At 47.4% G+C, this 20,412-nt stretch overlaps 1 protein-coding gene across 2 annotated transcripts in view; it reads left to right on the forward strand.

The window, feature by feature from the left end:
• The window catches only part of SPTBN2 (spectrin beta, non-erythrocytic 2), a 78,916-nt gene that overhangs the window by 35,881 nt on the left and 22,623 nt on the right, over positions 1-20,412 (forward strand). For both annotated transcript variants that reach the window (XM_081968491.1, XM_081968490.1), the window contains 14 exons: positions 371-544; positions 1,228-1,319; positions 3,080-3,160; positions 4,615-4,730; positions 5,045-5,157; positions 6,540-6,727; positions 6,968-7,085; positions 7,926-8,084; positions 9,558-9,860; positions 11,068-11,221; positions 12,991-13,861; positions 15,946-16,083; positions 16,925-17,681; positions 18,404-18,606. In XM_081968491.1, the coding sequence (XP_081824617.1) occupies positions 371-544; positions 1,228-1,319; positions 3,080-3,160; positions 4,615-4,730; positions 5,045-5,157; positions 6,540-6,727; positions 6,968-7,085; positions 7,926-8,084; positions 9,558-9,860; positions 11,068-11,221; positions 12,991-13,861; positions 15,946-16,083; positions 16,925-17,681; positions 18,404-18,606 (3,467 nt within the window). The remainder of the gene's footprint in view (positions 1-370; positions 545-1,227; positions 1,320-3,079; positions 3,161-4,614; positions 4,731-5,044; positions 5,158-6,539; positions 6,728-6,967; positions 7,086-7,925; positions 8,085-9,557; positions 9,861-11,067; positions 11,222-12,990; positions 13,862-15,945; positions 16,084-16,924; positions 17,682-18,403; positions 18,607-20,412) is intronic.

The following is a 20,412-nucleotide window of genomic DNA, read 5'->3' on the forward strand; positions in this document are numbered from 1 at the left end:
GTCCACCCACCTTAAAGCCTGTTGACTGGGGGATTCTGGGAGTTGAAGTCCACCCACCTTAAAGCCTGTTGACTGGGGGATTCTGGGAGTTGAAGTCCGCCCACCTTAAAGCCTGTTGACTGGGGGATTCTGGGAGTTGAAGTCCACCCATCTTAAAGCCTGTTGACTGGGGGATTCTGGGAGTTGAAGTCCACCCACCTTAAAGCCCATTGACTGGGGGATTCTGGGAGTTGAAGTCCACCCATCTTAAAGTGGCTGAGGTTGAGAAACACTTCACCTGAAGAGCCCGTTCCATGAGTATAAGCAAGATAAGAGGAATACTTCTGCTTATGCTCAGAAGGAATTATAGCCTGCTTTTCCTTCTCCTCAGCCCAAGCCCACCAAGGGCCGAATGCGGATCCACTGCCTGGAGAACGTAGACAAAGCCCTCCAGTTCTTAAAGGAGCAGCGGGTCCATCTGGAAAACATGGGCTCCCACGATATTGTGGACGGCAACCACCGACTCACGCTGGGCCTCATCTGGACGATCATCCTCCGCTTCCAGGTATGTTCCGGAATGTTCCTCCCTCATTCAGCCAGGGTGGAAGCCAAAAGATTGAAAGGGAGGCCCCTGCTCTGCTTTCATTTCAAAATCAAGTTCCTAGTTCTCATGACGTAAGAACGATTAAAACGACCAGGGTGTGTTGAGCCTGCGGGATAAATGATTAAGGGGAAGTCGTTTTGAAATACCCGAAGGATTGTCGCGCACCCGAGGGAGTGGATTTATTTTCTGTTTTTCCAGAGGGCGGGAACAAAACCAGTGTGTTAAAACTACAAGGAAGAAGTTTCCAACTACAAGGAGGAAGTTGTCAGCTTATGGGTGACTTGCCACCTAGAAAGTAGTTGGACTAGATGACCCCTAAGGTCCCTTCCAACCCAGCAGAAGAATTTTTTTAAAGCAATTCTCTGTTAAGGGAGGAGATTTACCATAGTTGGCCCTCCTTTTGTAATAAATTATGCAAAACATCACACAAGCAACGTCAGTGTTGTCAAACTTTTCAGGATTTGCACTTGTTAAGCCAGATTTAGGATGTTTTTCTTCATTATTGCCTGGCCCGGCATTTTTCTGGATAAGTGCAGGTTTTCGTCATTATTACTTTAAAAGAAAAAGAAAAAAAGATACATGCGTTGACACTGACGAGGAGTGATTCTGATCAACCGAGGCTCTTTTTCAACCTTTTCTCGTAGATTCAAGACATCAGTGTGGAGACGGAGGATAACAAGGAGAAAAAGTCAGCAAAAGATGCCCTCCTGCTTTGGTGCCAGATGAAGACAGCGGGGTAAGAGGATAAACAAGACAATGCATTCAGGGGAGTCCCCCTCTGGGCTAACACTTAACTGGGATTCCCCTCTCTTGCTTTTTAATCCCATGAAGAATTAGTGCTGTAGGAAGCCAGCAGTATGCTGCTGCTGCTGAAAAAGCCAATGCAATTCTAGGCTGCATTAGCCAGAGGGAGAGAATCAAGATCAGGTGAAGTGTTAATATCACTTTATAATGCCTTCGTAAGACCACACTTGGAATACGGCATCCGGTTTTGGTCGCCACAATATTTAAAAAAAGATGTTGAGACCCTGGAAAGAGTGCAGAGAAGAGCAACGAAGAGGATTAGGGGACTGGGGGCTAAAACATATGAAGAACGGTTGCTGGAATCAGGTATGTCTAACGAAGAGAAGAACTAAGGGCCGCATGATAGCAGTGTTCCAATATCTCATGGGTTGCCACAAAGAAAAGGAGATTAACCTATTCTTCTGAAGCCAGGACAAGAAGCAACAGATGGAAACTAATCAAGGAGAGAAGCAACCTAGAATTAAGGAGAAACTTCCTGACAGTGAGAACAATTAATCAGTGGAATAGCTTATCTCCAGGAGTTGTGGGTGCTCCAACACTGAGCGTTTTTAAGAAGATGTTGGATAACCATTTGTCTATAGTGGTGTAGGGTATCCTGCCTGAGCAGGGATTTGGACTAGAAGACCTCTAAGATCCCTTCCAACTCTGTTATCTGTTAAGCCAGAGAAGGTGGAAGGGGATCCAGCATCAGGAAAAGGATAAGTGGGCCAGAAGGTCTGGGAAATACCCCTAAGCACTTTTTAAAGCACCTTTGTATTGGAGCTTTTTTTTTTAGAAAAAGAAAAGATTGTCGATTAGCTATCTTTCTTAACCGGTGTGGACTTTCATTCCCAGAATTCTTAGCAATGGCCAGGCTAGTTAAAGAATTCTGAAAATTACAGTCCAGAAATCCCACCTCAAGTAAGACTGCTAAAAGGACTCCACTTATGAATCTGTAAAATATAACTTAAGGTGTGAGTGCGGTAACTCACGAGGTTAGAATGCTGGGCTCACGATCAGCGGGCTCGTGTTCGAGACCCGATTGTTGTCGTGGGACAGCGTGAGCTCCCGTCACTCGCTTCAGCTCTTGCTGACCCATCAGTTCGAAAGCCGGTGACCATGCGTAGGTAGATGAGAACCACTTCGGTCAACACCTTCACAGGAATGCGAAAGGAGCCGCCAACTGGGCACCCCCTGGCAACAGTGGAAAATCACTGGCAAATCCTTTTAACCACGGAAGCACCTTGGTGCTTCCGAAACAGAAAGATTAGTAACTTAAGTTTAGGTTTTCTGGTTTACATTTGTTGGGATGTGCCTTCAACCTTAGGAATTACTAGAAAGCTGCAGTTATAATGCAGGTGTTACCTATGGATATATATGCATATGTGATGTAAATGTCTGTCTATCTGTCTATCCACATAAATAGGTAAATAAATGGTTATCAGACATTTCTAGTTTTCCAGTCAAAACTGTAAAATCTTTGGGTTTCACATGACCTTTTTTTTTAAAAAATGACCTTTTTATATACTTTTCAAAAACAAAAATACTTATTTGTATTTCATTCTGAGGATCTGGGACTCACATTTGCTATGATGACTTCTGGCTTATATGATGCTCTTCAGAATTTTTTGATGAATGATGTGGCCCCCGGAAGGAAAAGATCTCCCTGCCTTCGTCGAGAGGTTAATGATAATCTCTTCTGATTTTTTACAGATACCCAAATGTGAATGTCCATAACTTTACCACAAGCTGGAGAGATGGTCTGGCCTTCAACGCAATTGTCCACAAACACAGGTGTGTTTTATGCATATAAATATGCTTTATTTCAGGGACGTGGTGGCTCAGTGGCTAAGACACCGAGCTTGTCTATCAGAAAGGTCGCAGTTCAGCGGTTGGAATCCCCAGTGCCGCGTAGCAGAGTGAGCTCCCGTTACTTATCACAGCTTCTGCCAACCTAGCAGTTCGAAAGCATGTAAAAATGCAAGTAGAAAAATAGGAACTGTCTTTGGTGGGAAGGTAACAGCGTTCCATGCGTCTTTGGCATTAAGTCACGCTGGCCACATGACCACGGAGACGTCTTCGGAGAGCGCTGGCTCTTCGGCTTTGAAACGGAGATGAGCACCGCCCCCCCGAGTCAGGAATGACTAGCACATAGGGAACCTTTGCCTTTATCTTTATGCTTTATTTCTTTGTATCCTACCTTTGTTATTTTTACAAATAATTCAACTCTCTCCTCCTATTTTCCCCAACAACAGCCCTGTGAGGAGGGTTGGGCTGAGAGAGAAGGACTGGCCTGAAATCAGCTACTTGGTTTTCATGACTAAAGCGGGCCTAGAACTCATATTCTCCTGGTGATTGGCCCAAAGTCACCCAGCTGGCTTTCATGCCTAAGGTGGGACTTAACTATAGAGCAGGGGTGTCCAAACTTGGGAACTTTAAGACTTGTGGACTTCAACTCCCAGAATTCCCCAGCCAGCATGGCTGGCTGGGGAATTCTGGGAGTTGAAGTCCACAAGTCTTAAAGTTCCCAAGTTTGGACACCCCTGCTATAGAGTATCCTGCTTTCTAGCCTGCTGCCTCAACCACTTAGACCAAACTTTTTTCGATTTCTGGTTCTCACCCAGAAAGTCACTCCTTCCATATACTTGTTCTGACCTAGGCTTCCCAAGAGCATGAAGCAAACTCCTTGTCCCCCCCAAAAAAACCCATTTATTAATTTACTGTGAATTCTGCTCATTCACCACCAAGTCTTTCAAGGGAGGATTTACACTCACAAACCTTATCTGGCTTGGAGAGCCTGGCAAACCTGGCAAGGTGTCTAGGGAGAGTCACGAACCAATTAAGCAAACTAATTGTCTCCTGCAAACTCCACTCCCCTGTCGCTCCTCTTTTATTTCCTCTGGGAGAGGCCCTTCATCGTCCACCTGTGGCCTTCCTCCCAAGTCGACCCCTGTTCTTTAACTGTTCCCTTCGTCTGGAAACTCTGCACATGCGCACACTGGGACAGGCTCCAGCTGTTCTTCTGCCTCACTGATGTCTGACTCCAAAGGCAGCTGATAACTGTCAGACGGCCCTGGCCCCCTCTCTGCCTCCGACACAGAGCCCTCATCAGAGCCTTCCTCAGACTCCAGGACTGGCCCAAGTTCCTCCCCAACCTCCTCACTGCCCGAATCTACTGCCAGCTCCGCTACAACAATACTTCCCTATGTATGTGCATGTATGTGTTTTCATCTGATTGTCTTCAACAGGCCAGATCTGATAGACATTGATACCTTGAAGAAATGTAACGCACACTACAATCTCCAGAATGCCTTCAATGTGGCCGAAAAGGAGCTCGGCCTTACCAAACTTTTGGATCCTGAAGGTGGGCCCAGCTAGGTTCCTTTTCCTTGAGTCTTTTTTGGGGGGGTTGGATCTGTGCTAGCTCTGGGGGGTGGGGAGGTGGTTATTCTGTATTCTGAATCCTATTTCAATTTTGCAAGGCATTTTTTCATGCAGATAAACAGAAAGTCTATCACGGTCTTATGAGAAACTTTAGCAGCTTAGGAGGCAGGTCTTTAAAGCAGCTTCTGACTTCTGCCCCACAAAGAACACGGTGCTTGAGTGGAAACTGAAAGGCTAAAGTATTCATCTCTGTTTCTCCCTTGACGCCTCCTTTTCTCCTTGGCTTCCTACCAGACGTGAATGTAGACCAACCTGATGAGAAATCCATCATCACTTATGTCGCCACCTACTACCACTATTTCTCTAAGATGAAGGCCTTGGCTGTGGAAGGGAAGAGGATTGGAAAGGTACCCCAGGAGGGCTGAGACATTGAATATATGTGTGCCCTATTGAGGGATGGGGGGTGGAAACAGGAAATCCGGGCAAATGAGAGCCGTAACATAGACACCAGTTTGTAGGTTTGTGGTGGGTTAAGTCTTTGGTGGGCTAAGCCACTAATTGTGGATCTTAAAAGCAAGTAGTCCTCAACCTACGACCCACCATTGAGCCCGAAATTTTCTGTTGCTTCAGTGAGAAATTTGTTAAGGGAGGTTTGCCCCATTTTTACGACTTTTCTGGCTATAATTGTTATGCGACTCACTGCAGTTGTTAAATTAGTAACACCGTTGTTGAGTGAATCTGGTTTCCTTCTTGACTTTGCTTGTCAGAAGGTCGCAAAAGGGGGATCGCGTGGCCCCCGGACACTGTGACTATCTCCGTCGCCAAGAGTCTCAATTCTGATCATGTGACCCTGGGGATGTTGCAACGGCCGTAAATGTGAAAAATGGTCATAGGTCACTTTTTTTCCCAGCGCCGTTAACTTTGAACGGTCACTAAGTGGACTGTCGTAAGTTGAGGACTATCTGTATAAAAGCAGTCTTTGACTTGCAACCTTTCACTTAGCAACCCAGGTTACGATGGCGCTGAAGAAAGTGACTTGTCACTGGTCCTCACACTTACAACCATTGCAGCATCCCCACAGTTGCGTGCTCAGAAGTCAAGTGTTTGGCAACCTGCAGGGATTTATGAAGATCGCAGCATCCCAGGGTCCTGTGATTCCCGTTCGTGATCCTCCCAATGAGCAAAGTCAAGGGGGGAAGCTGAATTTGCTTAACTGCGGCATGACTCACTTAACAACCATGGCAAAAAAGTTCATAAGATCAGGTGCGATTCTCTTTAACAACCCCCTTGCTTAGCCACAGTCATTCCACTCCCAATTGTACCTATATTGGAATGTACTGCATATCTGCATACAGTACTGCATACTATACTGTAATTATCTACTATACAGGCAGTCCTCGACTTACAACAGTTCGTTTAGTGACTGTTCAAAATTACAACAGCACTGAAAAAAGTGTCTCGGGACCGCTTTCCACACTTACAACCGTTGCAGATCCCCACGGTCGAGTGATCAAAATTCAAACACCTGGCAACTGACTCGTATTTATGACGGTGGCAGTGTCCTGGGGTCACGTGATCCCCTTTTACGACCAGATTCACTTGACAACCGTGTCCCTGACTTAACGCCTGCGGTGATTCACCCAACAACTGCGGCAAGAAAGGCGCAATGGGGCTCAGCGGGGGTCATAAATCGAGGACTGCCTGTGCATCTTCTAAAGAAGGTGATCTTGAGATTTTCCCAAAGCAACTGGATAACTCAGGGTTGGTTTTTTTTGGTGTGGTGGGGCAGGTGCTGGACTATGCCATTGAAGCTGACAAGCTGATAGAGAAGTACGAGACTTTGGCCTCCGATCTCCTGCAGTGGATTGAACAAACCATCTTGACCCTGAATGACCGGAAGCTGGCTAACTGCCTGAGTGGCGTTCAGAACCAGCTGCAGGCTTTTAATACCTATCGCACGGTGGAGAAGCCAGCCAAGTAAGTTTCCACAGGTTTGTTGGATGTGCTTTTGCTCCTTATGGGAGCTGTCCTAGAAATACGGTGATTTTCCTAAGATCCATACTAGGAGGTCTCATGCCGGGAGATGCAGGGGCCTTCTGGTAAGCAGCTGCCTGCGTTTAAAAATGCGCGCGTTTGCGCCTCTGCTGCTTTTTTTACTCAACAGCCATTCTGGGTTCTCTCCTCTCCCTCCCCCCACCTGGTTTATTTCGCACTTAGATTCACGGAGAAGGGGAATCTCGAAGTTCTGCTCTTCACCATCCAGAGTAAAATGAGAGCCAACAATCAGAAAGTTTACACGCCGCGGGAAGGCAGGCTGATTTCTGACATCAACAAGGTGAGACAGCCCGTTTGCAAAGGAGCGTACACTGTCAACGGCCTTCAGAGGGGTGGGTGGGAGGGCTGTATTTTTTCACTCAACCAATCAGATTTGGCTGCGTTTGCACTTTGCGCTATCAAGCGTGATGTGGTTTGTTTGGTTACGCTAGCTGGACCCAGGCTTGGAAGGCTGTAAACCATCCTTTATGACTTCATAAAAATTGCGAGCCTCCCTCGGTTTTCCTCCTGCCTTTTTATGGCCTCTTCTAAACAGGAAAAGGCCGGCCTGTGAAAAATAAATCGCAATATATTCCCGATGTATTCCTTTGTGTGTTTTCAGAAACTGCCACCATGATTTTTATTTGAAAGAGAACAGCAGCCCATTAAAGCAGATAAACAAAGCAAATATGACTAATAGGGGGAAGTTCCAAGAACACCTTAAAAATCAGGAGCCAATGCTTCTGGATTCCAGTGGAAGTTAATCATTTTGAAATCTGGGTTATAGTTGAGGCCAAGGCAGGAGGCTGTCATTTTAGCTTGGTTTTGGAAAAACAGGGTTTTCTAAGCCCATTAAATGTTTCTCGCCCTCTGAGATGCTATTATGATATGCACATGAAATCCTGGAGCTTTGAAAGCTTAATTTTTCTTCACCCATTCAGGTTTCCAATAAATACATTATTTTCTTTCTTTCTTTCTTTTTCTTTCTTTCTTTCTTTCTTTCTTTCTTTCTTTCTTTCTTTCTTTCTTTCTTTCTTTCTCTCTCTCTCTCTCTCTTCTCTCTCTCTCTCCCTTCCTTCCTTCCTTCCTTCCTTCCTTCCTTCCTTCCTTCCTTCCTTCCTTCCTTTCTAACTCTCTACAGGGTTGGGAGCGCCTGGAAAAAGCAGAGCATGAGCGGGAGCTGGCTCTGCGCAATGAATTGATTCGGCAAGAGAAACTGGAACAGCTGACGGCTCGCTTTGACCGCAAAGCAGCCATGCGAGAAACCTGGCTGAGTGAAAACCAGCGCCTCGTCTCCCAGGTCAGTCCTGAATGGAAAGATCATCTACCTGCCCCACTTGCAGGTGTGACACCTCACCTAGATGTTCCCTGCAATTTCCTCTCAATTCCGCTTTGCATCAAGGTGGGCTGATTCCAAGTGGATAGACGTCACCTGTGGCAGCTGCTAACCAGAGTGACAGCTGGGGACAGCTGGGAGCATCTTAATGTCAAGATTTCATTTCTGGTGCTGGGATGGAGATTAAAGTGGCTCCTCCCCTTGTTTTATACAAGGATGCTTGGAAGTTGAAAAGTGGAAATTCTCACAAGACGGGTGGTTCCTTTAAAAAAAAATACGGATTTTTTTTTTTGTCAGTTTGGGAAAGCTTCAGAAACTGGCCTCCGATGTCACCAATGCTCTGGTGTCCACAGATGTTTAGCTGCTAACTTCCTGGTCTTACTCTGAAGTATGAGTGCATTGGGTATCTTAAATGCTTCTGTGTATAAAACAAAGAGGATTACCACCATGTTCATTGAGCCTTGAGGTTCTTTGACATTTGGTGGCCAGGAAGACGAAGAAGTTCCACAAAACACAGCTGCATTTATTGCAGGCATGGGGTGTTACTTTATTTGAATGTTTCTCCTACCTAGAAGCCCACCAAACACTGTACTCTTCCCAACTCCCATTCATCCCTCATGCAGCATCCTGATTATTGATCTCCTTGTTCTCCCGCAACTGACAATTGATCAAATTGGGTGTGGGACAGACAGACAGAGAGCCAGTGCTTAAGAGGCTGGGTGAGAAACCAGGAGGTGGTGAGTTCTAGTCCTGCTTTAGGAACGAAATCCAGCTGAGTGACTTTGGGCCAGTCACCAAGAGACAATGAGTTATACTTCCACCTTAGCACATAAACCAACTGAGTCAATCACCAGGAGGTGGTGAGTTCTAGTTCAACATTAGCAAAAAAAACCCAGCTAATCACCAGGTGATTATGAGTTCTAGTTCCACCTTCGCACATAAACCAGCTAGGTGACTTTGGGCCAATCACCAGGCGGTAGTAATTCTGCCTTGGCACATAAACCAGCTAGGTGACTTTGGGCCAATCACCAGGAGGTGGTGAGTTCTAGTTCTGCCTTAGCACATAAACCAGCTGGGTGACTTTGGGCCAATCACCAAGAAACTATGAATTCTAGTTCTGCCAATCACCAGGAGGTGGTGAGTTCTAGTTCTGCCTTTGCACATAAACCAGCTGAGAGGCTTTGGGCCAAACACCATGAGTGGTGAGTTCTAGTTCTGCCTTAGACATAAAAGCTGGCTGCATGACACTGGGCCAGTCACTCTGTCTCAGCCCAACCCACCTCACAGGGTTGTTTTTGTGGGGAAAACAGGAGGAGAAAGCTATCAGGTATATTTGATGCCGTGAGTTATTTATAACACTAATAAAGGTAGGATATAAATAAATACTTCCCTGAAGGATGATACCCCATGTCTCTGCTCCCCCCCTCCAACCTGCAGGACAATTTTGGCTCGGATATTTCAGCCGTGGAGGCCGCCGTGCGCAAACACGAAGCCATCGAGACGGACATTGTGGCCTACAACGAGCGGGTGACGGCTGTGACTGCCGTGGCCGATGAGTTGGAGGCAGAGGGCTACCACGACATCAAGCGGGTGCTGGCACGTAAGAACAACGTGGTACGGCTCTGGGACTACCTCCGCGAACTGGTGGCTGCTCGCCGCGAACGCCTCCTGCTCCATTTTGAGCTGCAGAAGATACTTCAGGACTTGACCTACCTCATGGACTGGTTGGAAGAAATGAAGGTAAGCAGGCCAGAAGGTTGATGGATGATTGTTAGGGGAAGGGTGGTGGAGGAGAAAGACTAGGAACGGTCTTTGAGGAACAGTCATTTTAACTTGGGTTACAAAAATTCACCAAAACTAACAGGAATCTGTTTCCTCCAATTTAATACAATTCGGGGGGGTTTACCGATACTGGTAGTCCTCAATTTACAAGCACATCTGAACCCAAAATTTCTGTCGTTAAGCAAGACTTTTGTTAAGCGGGTTTTACGACCTTTCTTGCCACCGTTGCTAAGCAAATCACTTCAGTCGTCAAATTAGAAACTTTGCTGTGAAGTGAATCTGGTTTTTCCCCCCTGGCCTTTGCTTGTCAGTAGGTCACATAAGTGGGATCACATGACCCCAGGACACTGCAAGCGCCGTAAATCTGAGCGAATTGCCAAGGGGGGCGAATTTTGATCATGTGACGATGGGATACGGCAACGGTCGTAAGGGTGAAAAATGGCGATAAGTCGCTTTTTCCCCCCCCAGTGCTTTTGTAACTGTTGAATGGCCATTAAATGAACTGTCATAAATTGAGGACTACTTGTATACAAGAGAGACAGAAATGCTTTGCATGAACATGGAAAATAGGCTAGGAAGAAGAAGAAAATTGAATGTGTGTGTGTGTGTGTGTGTGTGTATTTGTGTTACAACCCCTGGTATGCCCAAATATGGGAGGGAGCTCACTACTCCCCCTTTCTGTCCTTCGGCTCATTACAGAAGACCATCCAGGCAGAAAACCATATTTTTATTTTTAATGTTGCCTTTGCTATGTTTGTGTTGTATTTGTGCTGTAACACAAATACATACCTATTTCCCTGGCTCAGCTGATAAGGAGGAGAGCCTGTGGCTTAGTGACTAAGACATCTGCCTAATATGTAATACAGCCCAGGTTCAAATCCCAGTAAGGGTATGGCTAGCTGATGAGAGCTAAATAGCTTGAAATAGATCTATACTACTCTCCCTTTATTTATTTATCAGCACAAATACAACACAAACACACACACAAACACACACATATATATATGTTGTGTTTGTGCTGATAAATAAATAAAGGGAGACTAGTATAGATCTATTTCAAGCTATTTAGCTCTCATCAGCTAGCCATACCCTTATATATATATATATACACACACACACACACATAGAGAGGTGCTCTCTCACCCATTGAAGCTTTTTCTTATAGGGTCGCCTCCAATCTCAGGACTTTGGGAAACACTTGCATGGTGTGGATGACCTCCTTCAGATTCACGCTCTGGTGGAAGCCGACATTGCTGTCCAGGCCGAACGGGTAAAAGCCATCAGTGGTGCTGCTCAACATTTTGCCACTCCTGGAGAAGGTGCTGACCCTTAATCATACAATATTGAAATTAAGGAGCATACAGAACCGCATAGCTTGGGTTGCCAACACACACATTCGGGCAGGGATATCCAACCTTGGCAAACGTTAAGACTTGTGGACTTCAACTCCCAGCCACTCCGCAGATCTTAAACGTGGTCAAGGCTGGGGACCCCTATATTAGGAATTCAGCTCTCAGTATATTTTCTCACTGCCCCAAGGCTGTTATCCACAGGAATGAGTTTTAAACCAAACTGGATGATCTGGTTTGAGAAGGCTGGCTCTCGTTCTCTCTTAGTTCTGAACTGTGCTGAGTTTTTACAGAATCACGTAGCTTTATGGATACACTGCCCAGGTTCACTTGAGATATGAGCAGTGTGAAAAGTGGGTGGACGGAAAGAGAAGAAAGAAAGGAAAGAAGAGAAGGAAAGAAAGAAGAGAAGGAGAGAAAGGAAAGAAAGAAAAGGAGGGAGGAAGGAAGGAAGGAAGGAAAAAGAAAGAAGGAAAGGAAAGGAAAGGAAAAAAATACTGGTGATCCTCGGCTTAATTATTTGTTTAGTGACTGTCCAAAATTTAGAACAGCACTGGAAAAAAGTAAATTATGACCAGTCCTCATGCTCACCACCATTGCTGCGTCGCTATAGTCACTGATCAAGCACTTGGCACATGGCATATATTTACAATGGCATCCCAGGGTTATACGCCCCTTCCATTTGTGATTTTCCCAGCCAGCTTTTTGACAAGCAAAGTCAGTGGAGAAAGCTGGATTCCATTCAGCCATGGCTGCAATGATTTGCTTAATCGGGGTGAAAAAAGGGTGCAACTCACTTACTTGCCTTCTTGCTCAGCAACAGAAATTCTGAGCCCAAATTCCGGTATCTTGTAAATAACATTAGTTAACGAGGTAACCCATTTGAAGTCTCGCAAACGAAAACAAGCTTAGCATGTTGTGCGAATGCAGTGACTTAGACCAGGGGTCCCCAACCTAGGGCCCATTAACGAGCCGTGACCTATTCACGGCTGGGCCACACGAGTGGCGGGCAGGCAAGTCAAGCTGTCCCCTCCACCCAAGCGGCCAGGGGACTGCTTTTATTGGTGTTAATAGAAAACAGAGATATTGGAAATTTGGTGGAATTTGAGTAATATTTAAAATATTGGTGACCTAACAGGGGTCAATAAACACATTGTATGAGGAAATGTAATTGATGTTTAGATACATGTTTGGAGAAAGCGATAAAAGAGAGAGAATAGTATTGTTTAAAGATAGAGGTGAATATGGAAGAACCCCAACAAGGGGGGGGGGAGTATAAATTGGGAAAATAGTAGTATACACATTGATATATAAAAGAATATTTTATAACTATAATGAGCATATTAAGGTTAGAAGTTGGAAGGTAAAAACGATGCATGTCTAAATGTATTGGTATTGATAACACTGTGTAAAAAAGGCATTGACCCAGTCATTACACCAGAGGTGGGTTGCTCCCAGTTCGGCCCAGATTAGGCGAACTGGTAGTGGCGGTGACAGAAGGCTTCGCCCACCCACCCTTCTGCGCACATGCGCAGAATTGCCGCGCACTAGCGAACCAGTAGTAAAAATAATGGAAACCCACCACTGCATTACACTGTCCACAAAATACGTTGGTTGTTAAAGGAAAACAGCAAATAAAACATATCCCAAAAACAACAGATAAAAGTTGGGGACTGCTGATGTAAGACTTTTGCTGAGCCCCCCAAAAGTGTCCTAAGATCAATTTTCCATCCCTGCAGGATACAAACCCTGCGATCCCCACCTTGTCGAAGAGCGAGTGGCAACGCTGAACCGGTGCTATCAGGAACTGGTGGCCTTGGCCGCCCAACGCCGTGCCAAGCTGGAGGAGTCGCGCCGCCTCTGGAAGTTCTTCTGGGACATGGGGGAGGAGGAGGCCTGGATCCGCGAACAGAGCCAGATCCTGTCCTCCGACGACTTTGGCAAGGACTTGACGAGCGTGCTGCGCCTCACCAGCAAGCACAACGCTTTCCGCGACGAGATGACGGGCCGGGCTGGGCCGTTGCAGCAGAGCATCGCCGAAGGTCGCCAGCTGGTGTCCGAGGGCCACTTTGGAGCTACCGAGGTGGCCGAGCGGATCCAGGAAATCGAAGAGCAGTGGGATCAGCTGGAGGCCTTGTCAAGTGAGCGAGAACGGCGTCTTCTCCAAGCCTCCAACCTTTATCAGTTCCAGGCCGATGCCAACGACATGGAGGCCTGGCTGCTGGACACTCTCCGCTTGGTCTCCAGCTCGGACATGGGCCACGATGAATACTCGACCCAGAGCCTGGTCAAGAAGCACAAGGACGTGGAGGAAGAGATTCACAACCACCGTCCGGCCCTGGATGCCCTCCACGAGCAGGCCCGCAGCTTGCCCTCCAACTTTGCCCATTCCCCCGAAGTGGACGGGCGCTTGCCAGCCCTGGAGCAGCGCTACGAAGAACTGGTGGAGCTGGCCGAGCACCGCAAACAGGCCCTGCAGGACGCCCTTAACCTTTACAAGATGTTCAGCGAAGCCGACGCTTGCAGCCTTTGGATCAGCGAGCGGGAGTACTGGATCGAAACGATGGACGTGCCGGAGAAGTTGGAAGACCTGGAAGTGGTGCAGCAGAGGTACGTGCTCAGCCCCTTTTCCTGAGGTGCCCTTGGCCCTTCTTTTGCTGGCCAAAGACTGCAGTTAACATGGGGGCGGAGGGGGGAGAAACAGGCTACAAGTGAGGAGCAGAGAGCAAGAGTGAAGTTTTGGAGGAAATTTGGGGGGTGGCGAGGACTTTGCTTTGTTTTTATTTACTTACGTATCCCACCTTTATTACTTTTATGCATAACTCAAGGTGGTGAACATATCTAAAACACCTTTCTCCTCCTTTTTCCCCACAACAACAATCCTGCGAGGTGGGTACGGCTGAGAATTAGTGGCTGACCCAGAGTCACCCACCTGGCTTTCATGCCTAAGGCAGGACTAGAACTCACAGTCTCCTGGTGATTGGCCCAAAGTCACCCAGCTGGTTTTCATGCCTAAGGCCGGACTAGAATTCACATTCTCCTGGTGATTGGCCCAAAGTCACCCAGCTGGTTTTCATGCCTAAGACAGGACTAGAACTCACAATCTCCTGCCGATTGGCCCAAAGTTGCCCACCTGAATTTCATGGCTGAGGCCAGTCTTGAACTCCCGGTCTCCCAGTTTCTAGCTTTGGTGCCTTAACCACTAGATCGAACTGGCTCTCCCTGTTCTTCCTCATTATAGGAGGAAGTCAAGACGAGTGGTATCATGACCCTTTATGCTATTAGATAAAATATAGATTTTCTCTTTGAAGGAAACCAACCTGTTCACATCAGTGTTTCTGATTTAATATTGGTTCAGTCCAATGGTAGCAAAACTCAAATTAGAAAGAGAGGAAAAAGCTAGTCTGGTGCTAATTTTGAGAGGGTTCTACTCCTTTATGTTACCTTGCTACTCTCTTCCATAAGATGAAGTTTGGGCAAACGTTCCTTTTTAATCTTTCTTCCTGTCCCCATCTCTATTTTTCCCTTCCATGTAGAATACAAAATCTCTCTTACCCAGAATTAAAATACTTATTTAGACTTCAGCCTTCTTTTTCCCAGAATGCTGCTAAGGAAGCTAAGCATTCTGGTGTTTATAAAGATCAGTGGATAGTCCCAAAGGTGTTTTTTTTTCAAAAGGAAACTGGACTTCCTTGGTTGTTTTTTTTTGAAGACGTTTTGCTTCTCATCCAAGAAGCTTCATCAGCTCTGATTGGATGGTGGGGAATGGAAGGATTTATCCTCCTTGCAGACAGCTGGTCATTTGCATCCTTTAGTGTCGTTGAGGCCATTTGGAGATTTATCTGTAGCCTCAGGGTCACCGGAGTGGTGCAAATGTGTGTGGAGCCTTCTTTGCTGGAGGATCTTTGCTGGATGGATCGTTTTTCCTTGAAGATGTTTCGCTTCTCCTCCCAGAAGCTTCTTTGCCTCCAACTTCAAGGAAAAACAAAGCTCAGTTACCTTTTGGGGGGGAAAAACACTTTGGGGCAATTTGGGCCAAAGTCTAAAACAACAGACCGAATTTTATTCTATAATCTATAAACAATAATGCCTTGGTAAGACCACACCTAGAGTACTGCATCCAGTTTTGATCACCACACTATAAAAAAGATGTTGAGACTCTAGAAAAAGTGCAGAGAAGAGCAACCAGGATGATTAGGGGACTGGAGGCTCAAACATACGATGAACGGTTGCAGCAACTGGGCATGGCTGGTCTAGTAAAGAGAAGGACCAGGGGAGACATGATAGCAGCCTTCCAATATTTGAGGGGCTTCCACAGAGAGGAAGAGGGGGTCAAGCTATTCTCCAAGGCACCGAAGGCCAGAGAAGGAAGAATGGATGGAAACTGACCAAGGAGAGATTCAACCTGGAAATAAGGAGGAAATTTCTGACAGTGAGAACAATCAACCCATGGAACAGAAGTTGCCTTCAGAAGTTGTGGGAGCTTCATCCCTGGAGGCTTTCAAGAAGAGACTGGACTGCCCTCTGTCAGAAATAGTGTAGGGTCTCCTGCTTGGGTGGGGGGGTTGGACTAGATGACCTACAAGGTCCCTTCCAACTCTGTTAATCTGTTATCCCTGCTGTGAGATACAGCTGGAAGGCTGCAGACTTTCCTTCTCACGGTTTTCTTTCTCTTTTGATTCTCGGTGACTCAGGTTTGAGACCCTGGAGCCAGAAATGAATAACCTGGCCTCTCGCATCGCGGCAGTCAACGAGATTGCAAGCCAGCTTTTGGGCGCCGATCACAGAAACAAGGAAAGCATTCAAGCCACCCAGGAACAGCTCAATATTCGGTAAGTGCCCAGAAGTGCAAGAGAAAGGGATGGAGACAAGACAGAGAGCCGAGCTGTCGGCTTGTGCAGTGGGACGGGAAAAATCAACTCCTGCAAACTTCAAAGGAAGCCAAAAGCTTCTAACGCTTTGCCCCACCTGCTTTAAAACCTTGTTGAGGGTTTTAATTAAAAGAGATGAAGGGGAAGCAGGCATGTTGTAAAGCAAAGCAGCAGCTTTCAGCTATTTTCCCAAAAAGCCAATTTGCTGCCTGTGGGATCCCCGAGGCATTCTCAGAAAATAGAAATTGAGTGAGAAGGCCGAAACTGCCTGTTCTTCTGCCCAGAAAAATAAAATAAAAATAAGATATAACTGTAAAAAACACTCTCAAAACTGGGACCTTGGTGCTCTGTGAGCTTGGTGATTTTCTCGCAGACGTTTCATGACCCAACAAGGTAACATCATCAGTACTAGAAGGGAGAGGGTTTCTCCTCTACACCAGTAACCCCCAATCTTTTTGATGGTAGGGGCGATGGTTTTGTGTGTCACCTATATTTTAGAGTTTGCAGGAGACAACTAAGTCTGCTTAATTGGTTCGTGACTCTCCGAGACTCCTGGCTAAGTTTTGCAGATATCAGCCTGGCAGCTCTCCAAGCCAGATGAGGTCTGTGACTGTAAATCCTCCCTTGAAAGACTTTGCTGGGTGTGAAGGAGCAGAATTCACAGGGAATTAATAAAAGGGATTTTTGTCAGAACAGGGGTCTCCAACCTTGGCAACTTTAAGACTTGTAGACTTCAACTCCCAGAATTCCTCAGCCAGCCACGCGGCCTCTCCATTGGACTCTTCTCCTTCCCTGTTTCCAGGTGGCAGCAGTTCCAGTCCTTGGCGAGCCAAAAGAAGGAGGCCTTGACCTCGGCCCTCAGCATCCAGAACTACTTCTTGGAGTGCAACGAAACCAAGGCTTGGATGCGGGAGAAAACCAAGGTGATCGAATCGACCCAAGGTCTGGGCAACGACCTGGCAGGGGTGATGGCTCTGCAGCGCAAGCTGGCTGGCATGGAGCGGGATCTGGAGGCCATCCAGGGCAAAGTCAGGGACTTGCACGAGGAGGCAGACCGGTTGTCGGCCCAGCACCCGGAACAAGCCGCTGCCATCTCCAGCCGGCTCGCCGAAATCGACGGGACTTGGGACGAGCTGCGGGGAACCATGCGTCGGCGTGAGGAGTCCCTGGGAGAAGCCAGCAAGCTTCAGGGCTTCCTGCGGGACCTGGATGACTTCCAGGCGTGGCTCTTGCGCACCCAGACCGCCATCGCCTCCGAGGACGTCCCGGCTACCCTGCCAGAGGCAGAGCAGCTGCTGAGCCAACACGAGACCATCCGGAACGAGGTGGAGCATTACAAGGGCGACTACCAGCGCTTGCGGACCATGGGGGAAGAAGTGACGCAAGGCCACACCGACGCCCAGCACATGTTCCTTCAGCAGCGCCTTCAGGCCCTCGACACGGGATGGAACGAGCTCGGGCAGATGTGGGAGAACCGGCACCAGCTGCTTTCGCGGGCTTACGGCTTCCAGATCTTCCTGAGGGACACCAAGCAAGTGGAAGGTGTGCTCAGCAGCCAGGTAAAGCAGGTTCGGGAAGGGGGTGGGGAAGGAAGTGTGTGTGTGTGTGTGGGGGGGACTGAACTTTTGTTTAGCTACTTTGCAGGACTGATTGTTTGCCTGTGTTGTGATCTTTTTTTCTGTGAACTTCCTCTTTTGCTCTTTTCCTTCTTTCCTTCCCTCCCTCTTTTTTGTCCCCCCCTTCCTTCTTTTTCTTTCCTTTCCTTCTTTTATATCCTTTTATTTCTCTTTGCCTTCCTCCCTCTCTTCCTTCTTCTTTCCTTCCCTCCCTCTCTCCTTTTTTCCTTCCTTCCCTCCCTTTTTCCTTTCTTTCCTTCTTTCCCTCCCTATTTCTCTCTTTGTCTTCCTTCCTTCCTCCGTCCCGTCTTTCTTTCTTTCCTCCGTCCCTCCCCCTCCCTTCCCCCCTCTTTCTCTTTTCCTTCCTTCCTTTCTTCCTTCATCCCTTCCTCCTTTTATTTCTTTTCGCCTTCCCTCTCCCTTCCCTTCCTCCCTCTTTCTCTTTTCCTTCCTTCCTTTCTTCATCCCTCCCTCCCTCTGTTTTCCATCTTTCTATTTCTCTTTGCCTTCCTTTCTTCCATCCCCCCTCCCTCCCTTTTTCTTTGCCTTCTTTTTTCCCTTCCCTCCCTCTTTTTCTTTCCCATCCTTCTGTTTGTCTTTCTTCCTGCCTCCCTCCCTTTCTCCCCTTCCCTTCTCCCTGCCCTGCCTCCCTCCCTCCCTCCCAGGAATATGTGTTGACTCACACCAGCATGCCCAGCTCTCTCCAGGCTGCCGAGGCTGCCATTAAGAAACACGAAGATTTCATGACCACCATGGAAGCCAACGGAGAGAAGATCAAAGGCCTGGTGGACTCTGGGCGGAAACTCATCCCGGAAGACAGCCTGCACTCTGACAAGATCCAGGAGAAGGTTAACTCTATTGACAGTCGGTGAGCAAGAAGACTCTTGGTGAAAAATGCAATTCCAGTCAGGGAACACAAGTGTGAGAAGGAGGCTGCTTTGTCTCTCCTTGATTAGTTTCCACCCATTGCTTCTTGTCCTACCCTCAGGTGCCTTGGAAAATAGATCGACTCCCTCTTCTTTGGGGCAGGCCCTGAGATATTGGAACACTGCTAGCATGTCTCCCCTAGAAAGAAGGACCAGGGGAGACATGATAAGAGTCTTCCAATATCTCAGGGGTTGCCACAAAAAAAAGGGAGTCAAACTATTCTCCAAAGCACCTGAAGGCAGGACAAGAAGCAATGGGTGGAAACTAATCAAGGAGAGAAGCAACTTAGAACTGAGGAGAAACTTCCTGACAGTGAGAACAATCAATCAGTGGAACAGAAGTTGCCTCCAGAAGTTGTGAATGTCCCAACACTGGAAGTCTTTAAGAAGATGTTGGATAGTCATCTGTCTGAAACGGTTTCCTGCCTAGGCAGGGGGTTGGACTAGAAGACCTCCAAGGTCCCTTCCAACTCTGCTATTGTATTGTATTGTATTGTATTATTGTATTGTCTCCCATCGGCTCTCTTCCCAGGGAATTTATAGACCAGGGGTGTGAAACTGGAAACCCGCAGGCCAGGTGCATCACACACAGGCCAGGCCCACCCTAGCTCCGTGAATGGGAAAATGTCGCGAAACGTCATGTGACGTCAACGTGACGCCGCGGGTTTGACACCCGTGTTATAGACTAAACTGGAAAGGGAACGTGATTTCCTACTACATATGGTTAGCCTTTTCCAGACTGAGTGCCCAGAGTGCAGGAGCGCGCCCAAACCCCCCAAATGCAATGTGCATGCGCCCCGCCCCCTGCGCATACGTGAGGCATCTGCATGTGGATCCACAGATGCCCCCCGCACGTGCCGCGCCCCCAGGCACGCGTGGCATCCCCTGCCTGCACCCACCCCTGTGCATGGGCGACAGAGACAGCGGCAGCGCTGAAGTGGGGCAACAGCTTGCATGCTCAAAGAAGGGACGCTGCCATCCCAGTCCTAGTACTATAAAAAGAAAGCAGAAGGAGCTGCAGTCAAATCTCCCCTCGGCTGTGAAGGGTGAGCCAGTTATTCCGGCTAATCTACCTTGTAGGATAATTGTCAGGATAAAGTTTGAAGGAGAACCACCCACGTCGCCCTAAGCTGCTCAGAGGAAGCGAAGGATAAAAATGCGATCGGCCGACAGGAGCGGTTCAAAACACGCGAAAATCCCTGGATATCGGGTTTCCCTCTTTTACATGCCACAAGGTTTCTTTTGCTTGAGGGCTATAAGAGCTGACCAGCATCTCTGATTGTTTTCAAGGGGCTTGGTCAGATCCAAGCGCTCATCAATTGAGGTGTAGAGGCGGGGGGTCTGAAATGTTGAGTACGCTTGGATAGCAAGACATTAGGGAAAAGCCACATACAGGTTAACCCTCGATTTCCGACCATTCCTTTAGGGACCGTTCAAAGTTACGACGGCACTGAAAAAAAGTCACTTCAGACCATCCATCACACTTAATGATCGTTGCAGCATCCCTACGTGATTTACATTGGGATGCTCGACAAGTGACTCACATTCGGGCGGCCGCAGTGTCCCGGGGCCAGGTGATCCCCTTCTGACAAGCAATGTTAAGGGGGAAACCGGATTCACTTAACAACCGTGTAACTCGTTTAAGAACTGCAGTGATTCACTTAACCAAAGGGGCAAGAAACGTTGCAAAACAGAGCAAAGCGCACTTAACAAATTTCTCACTTAGAAACATGAATTATGGGCTCAGT

Source organism: Natrix helvetica, assembly GCF_964273705.1.
Source record: "Natrix helvetica genome assembly, chromosome: 16".
Lineage (NCBI taxonomy): Eukaryota > Metazoa > Chordata > Lepidosauria > Squamata > Natricidae > Natrix > Natrix helvetica.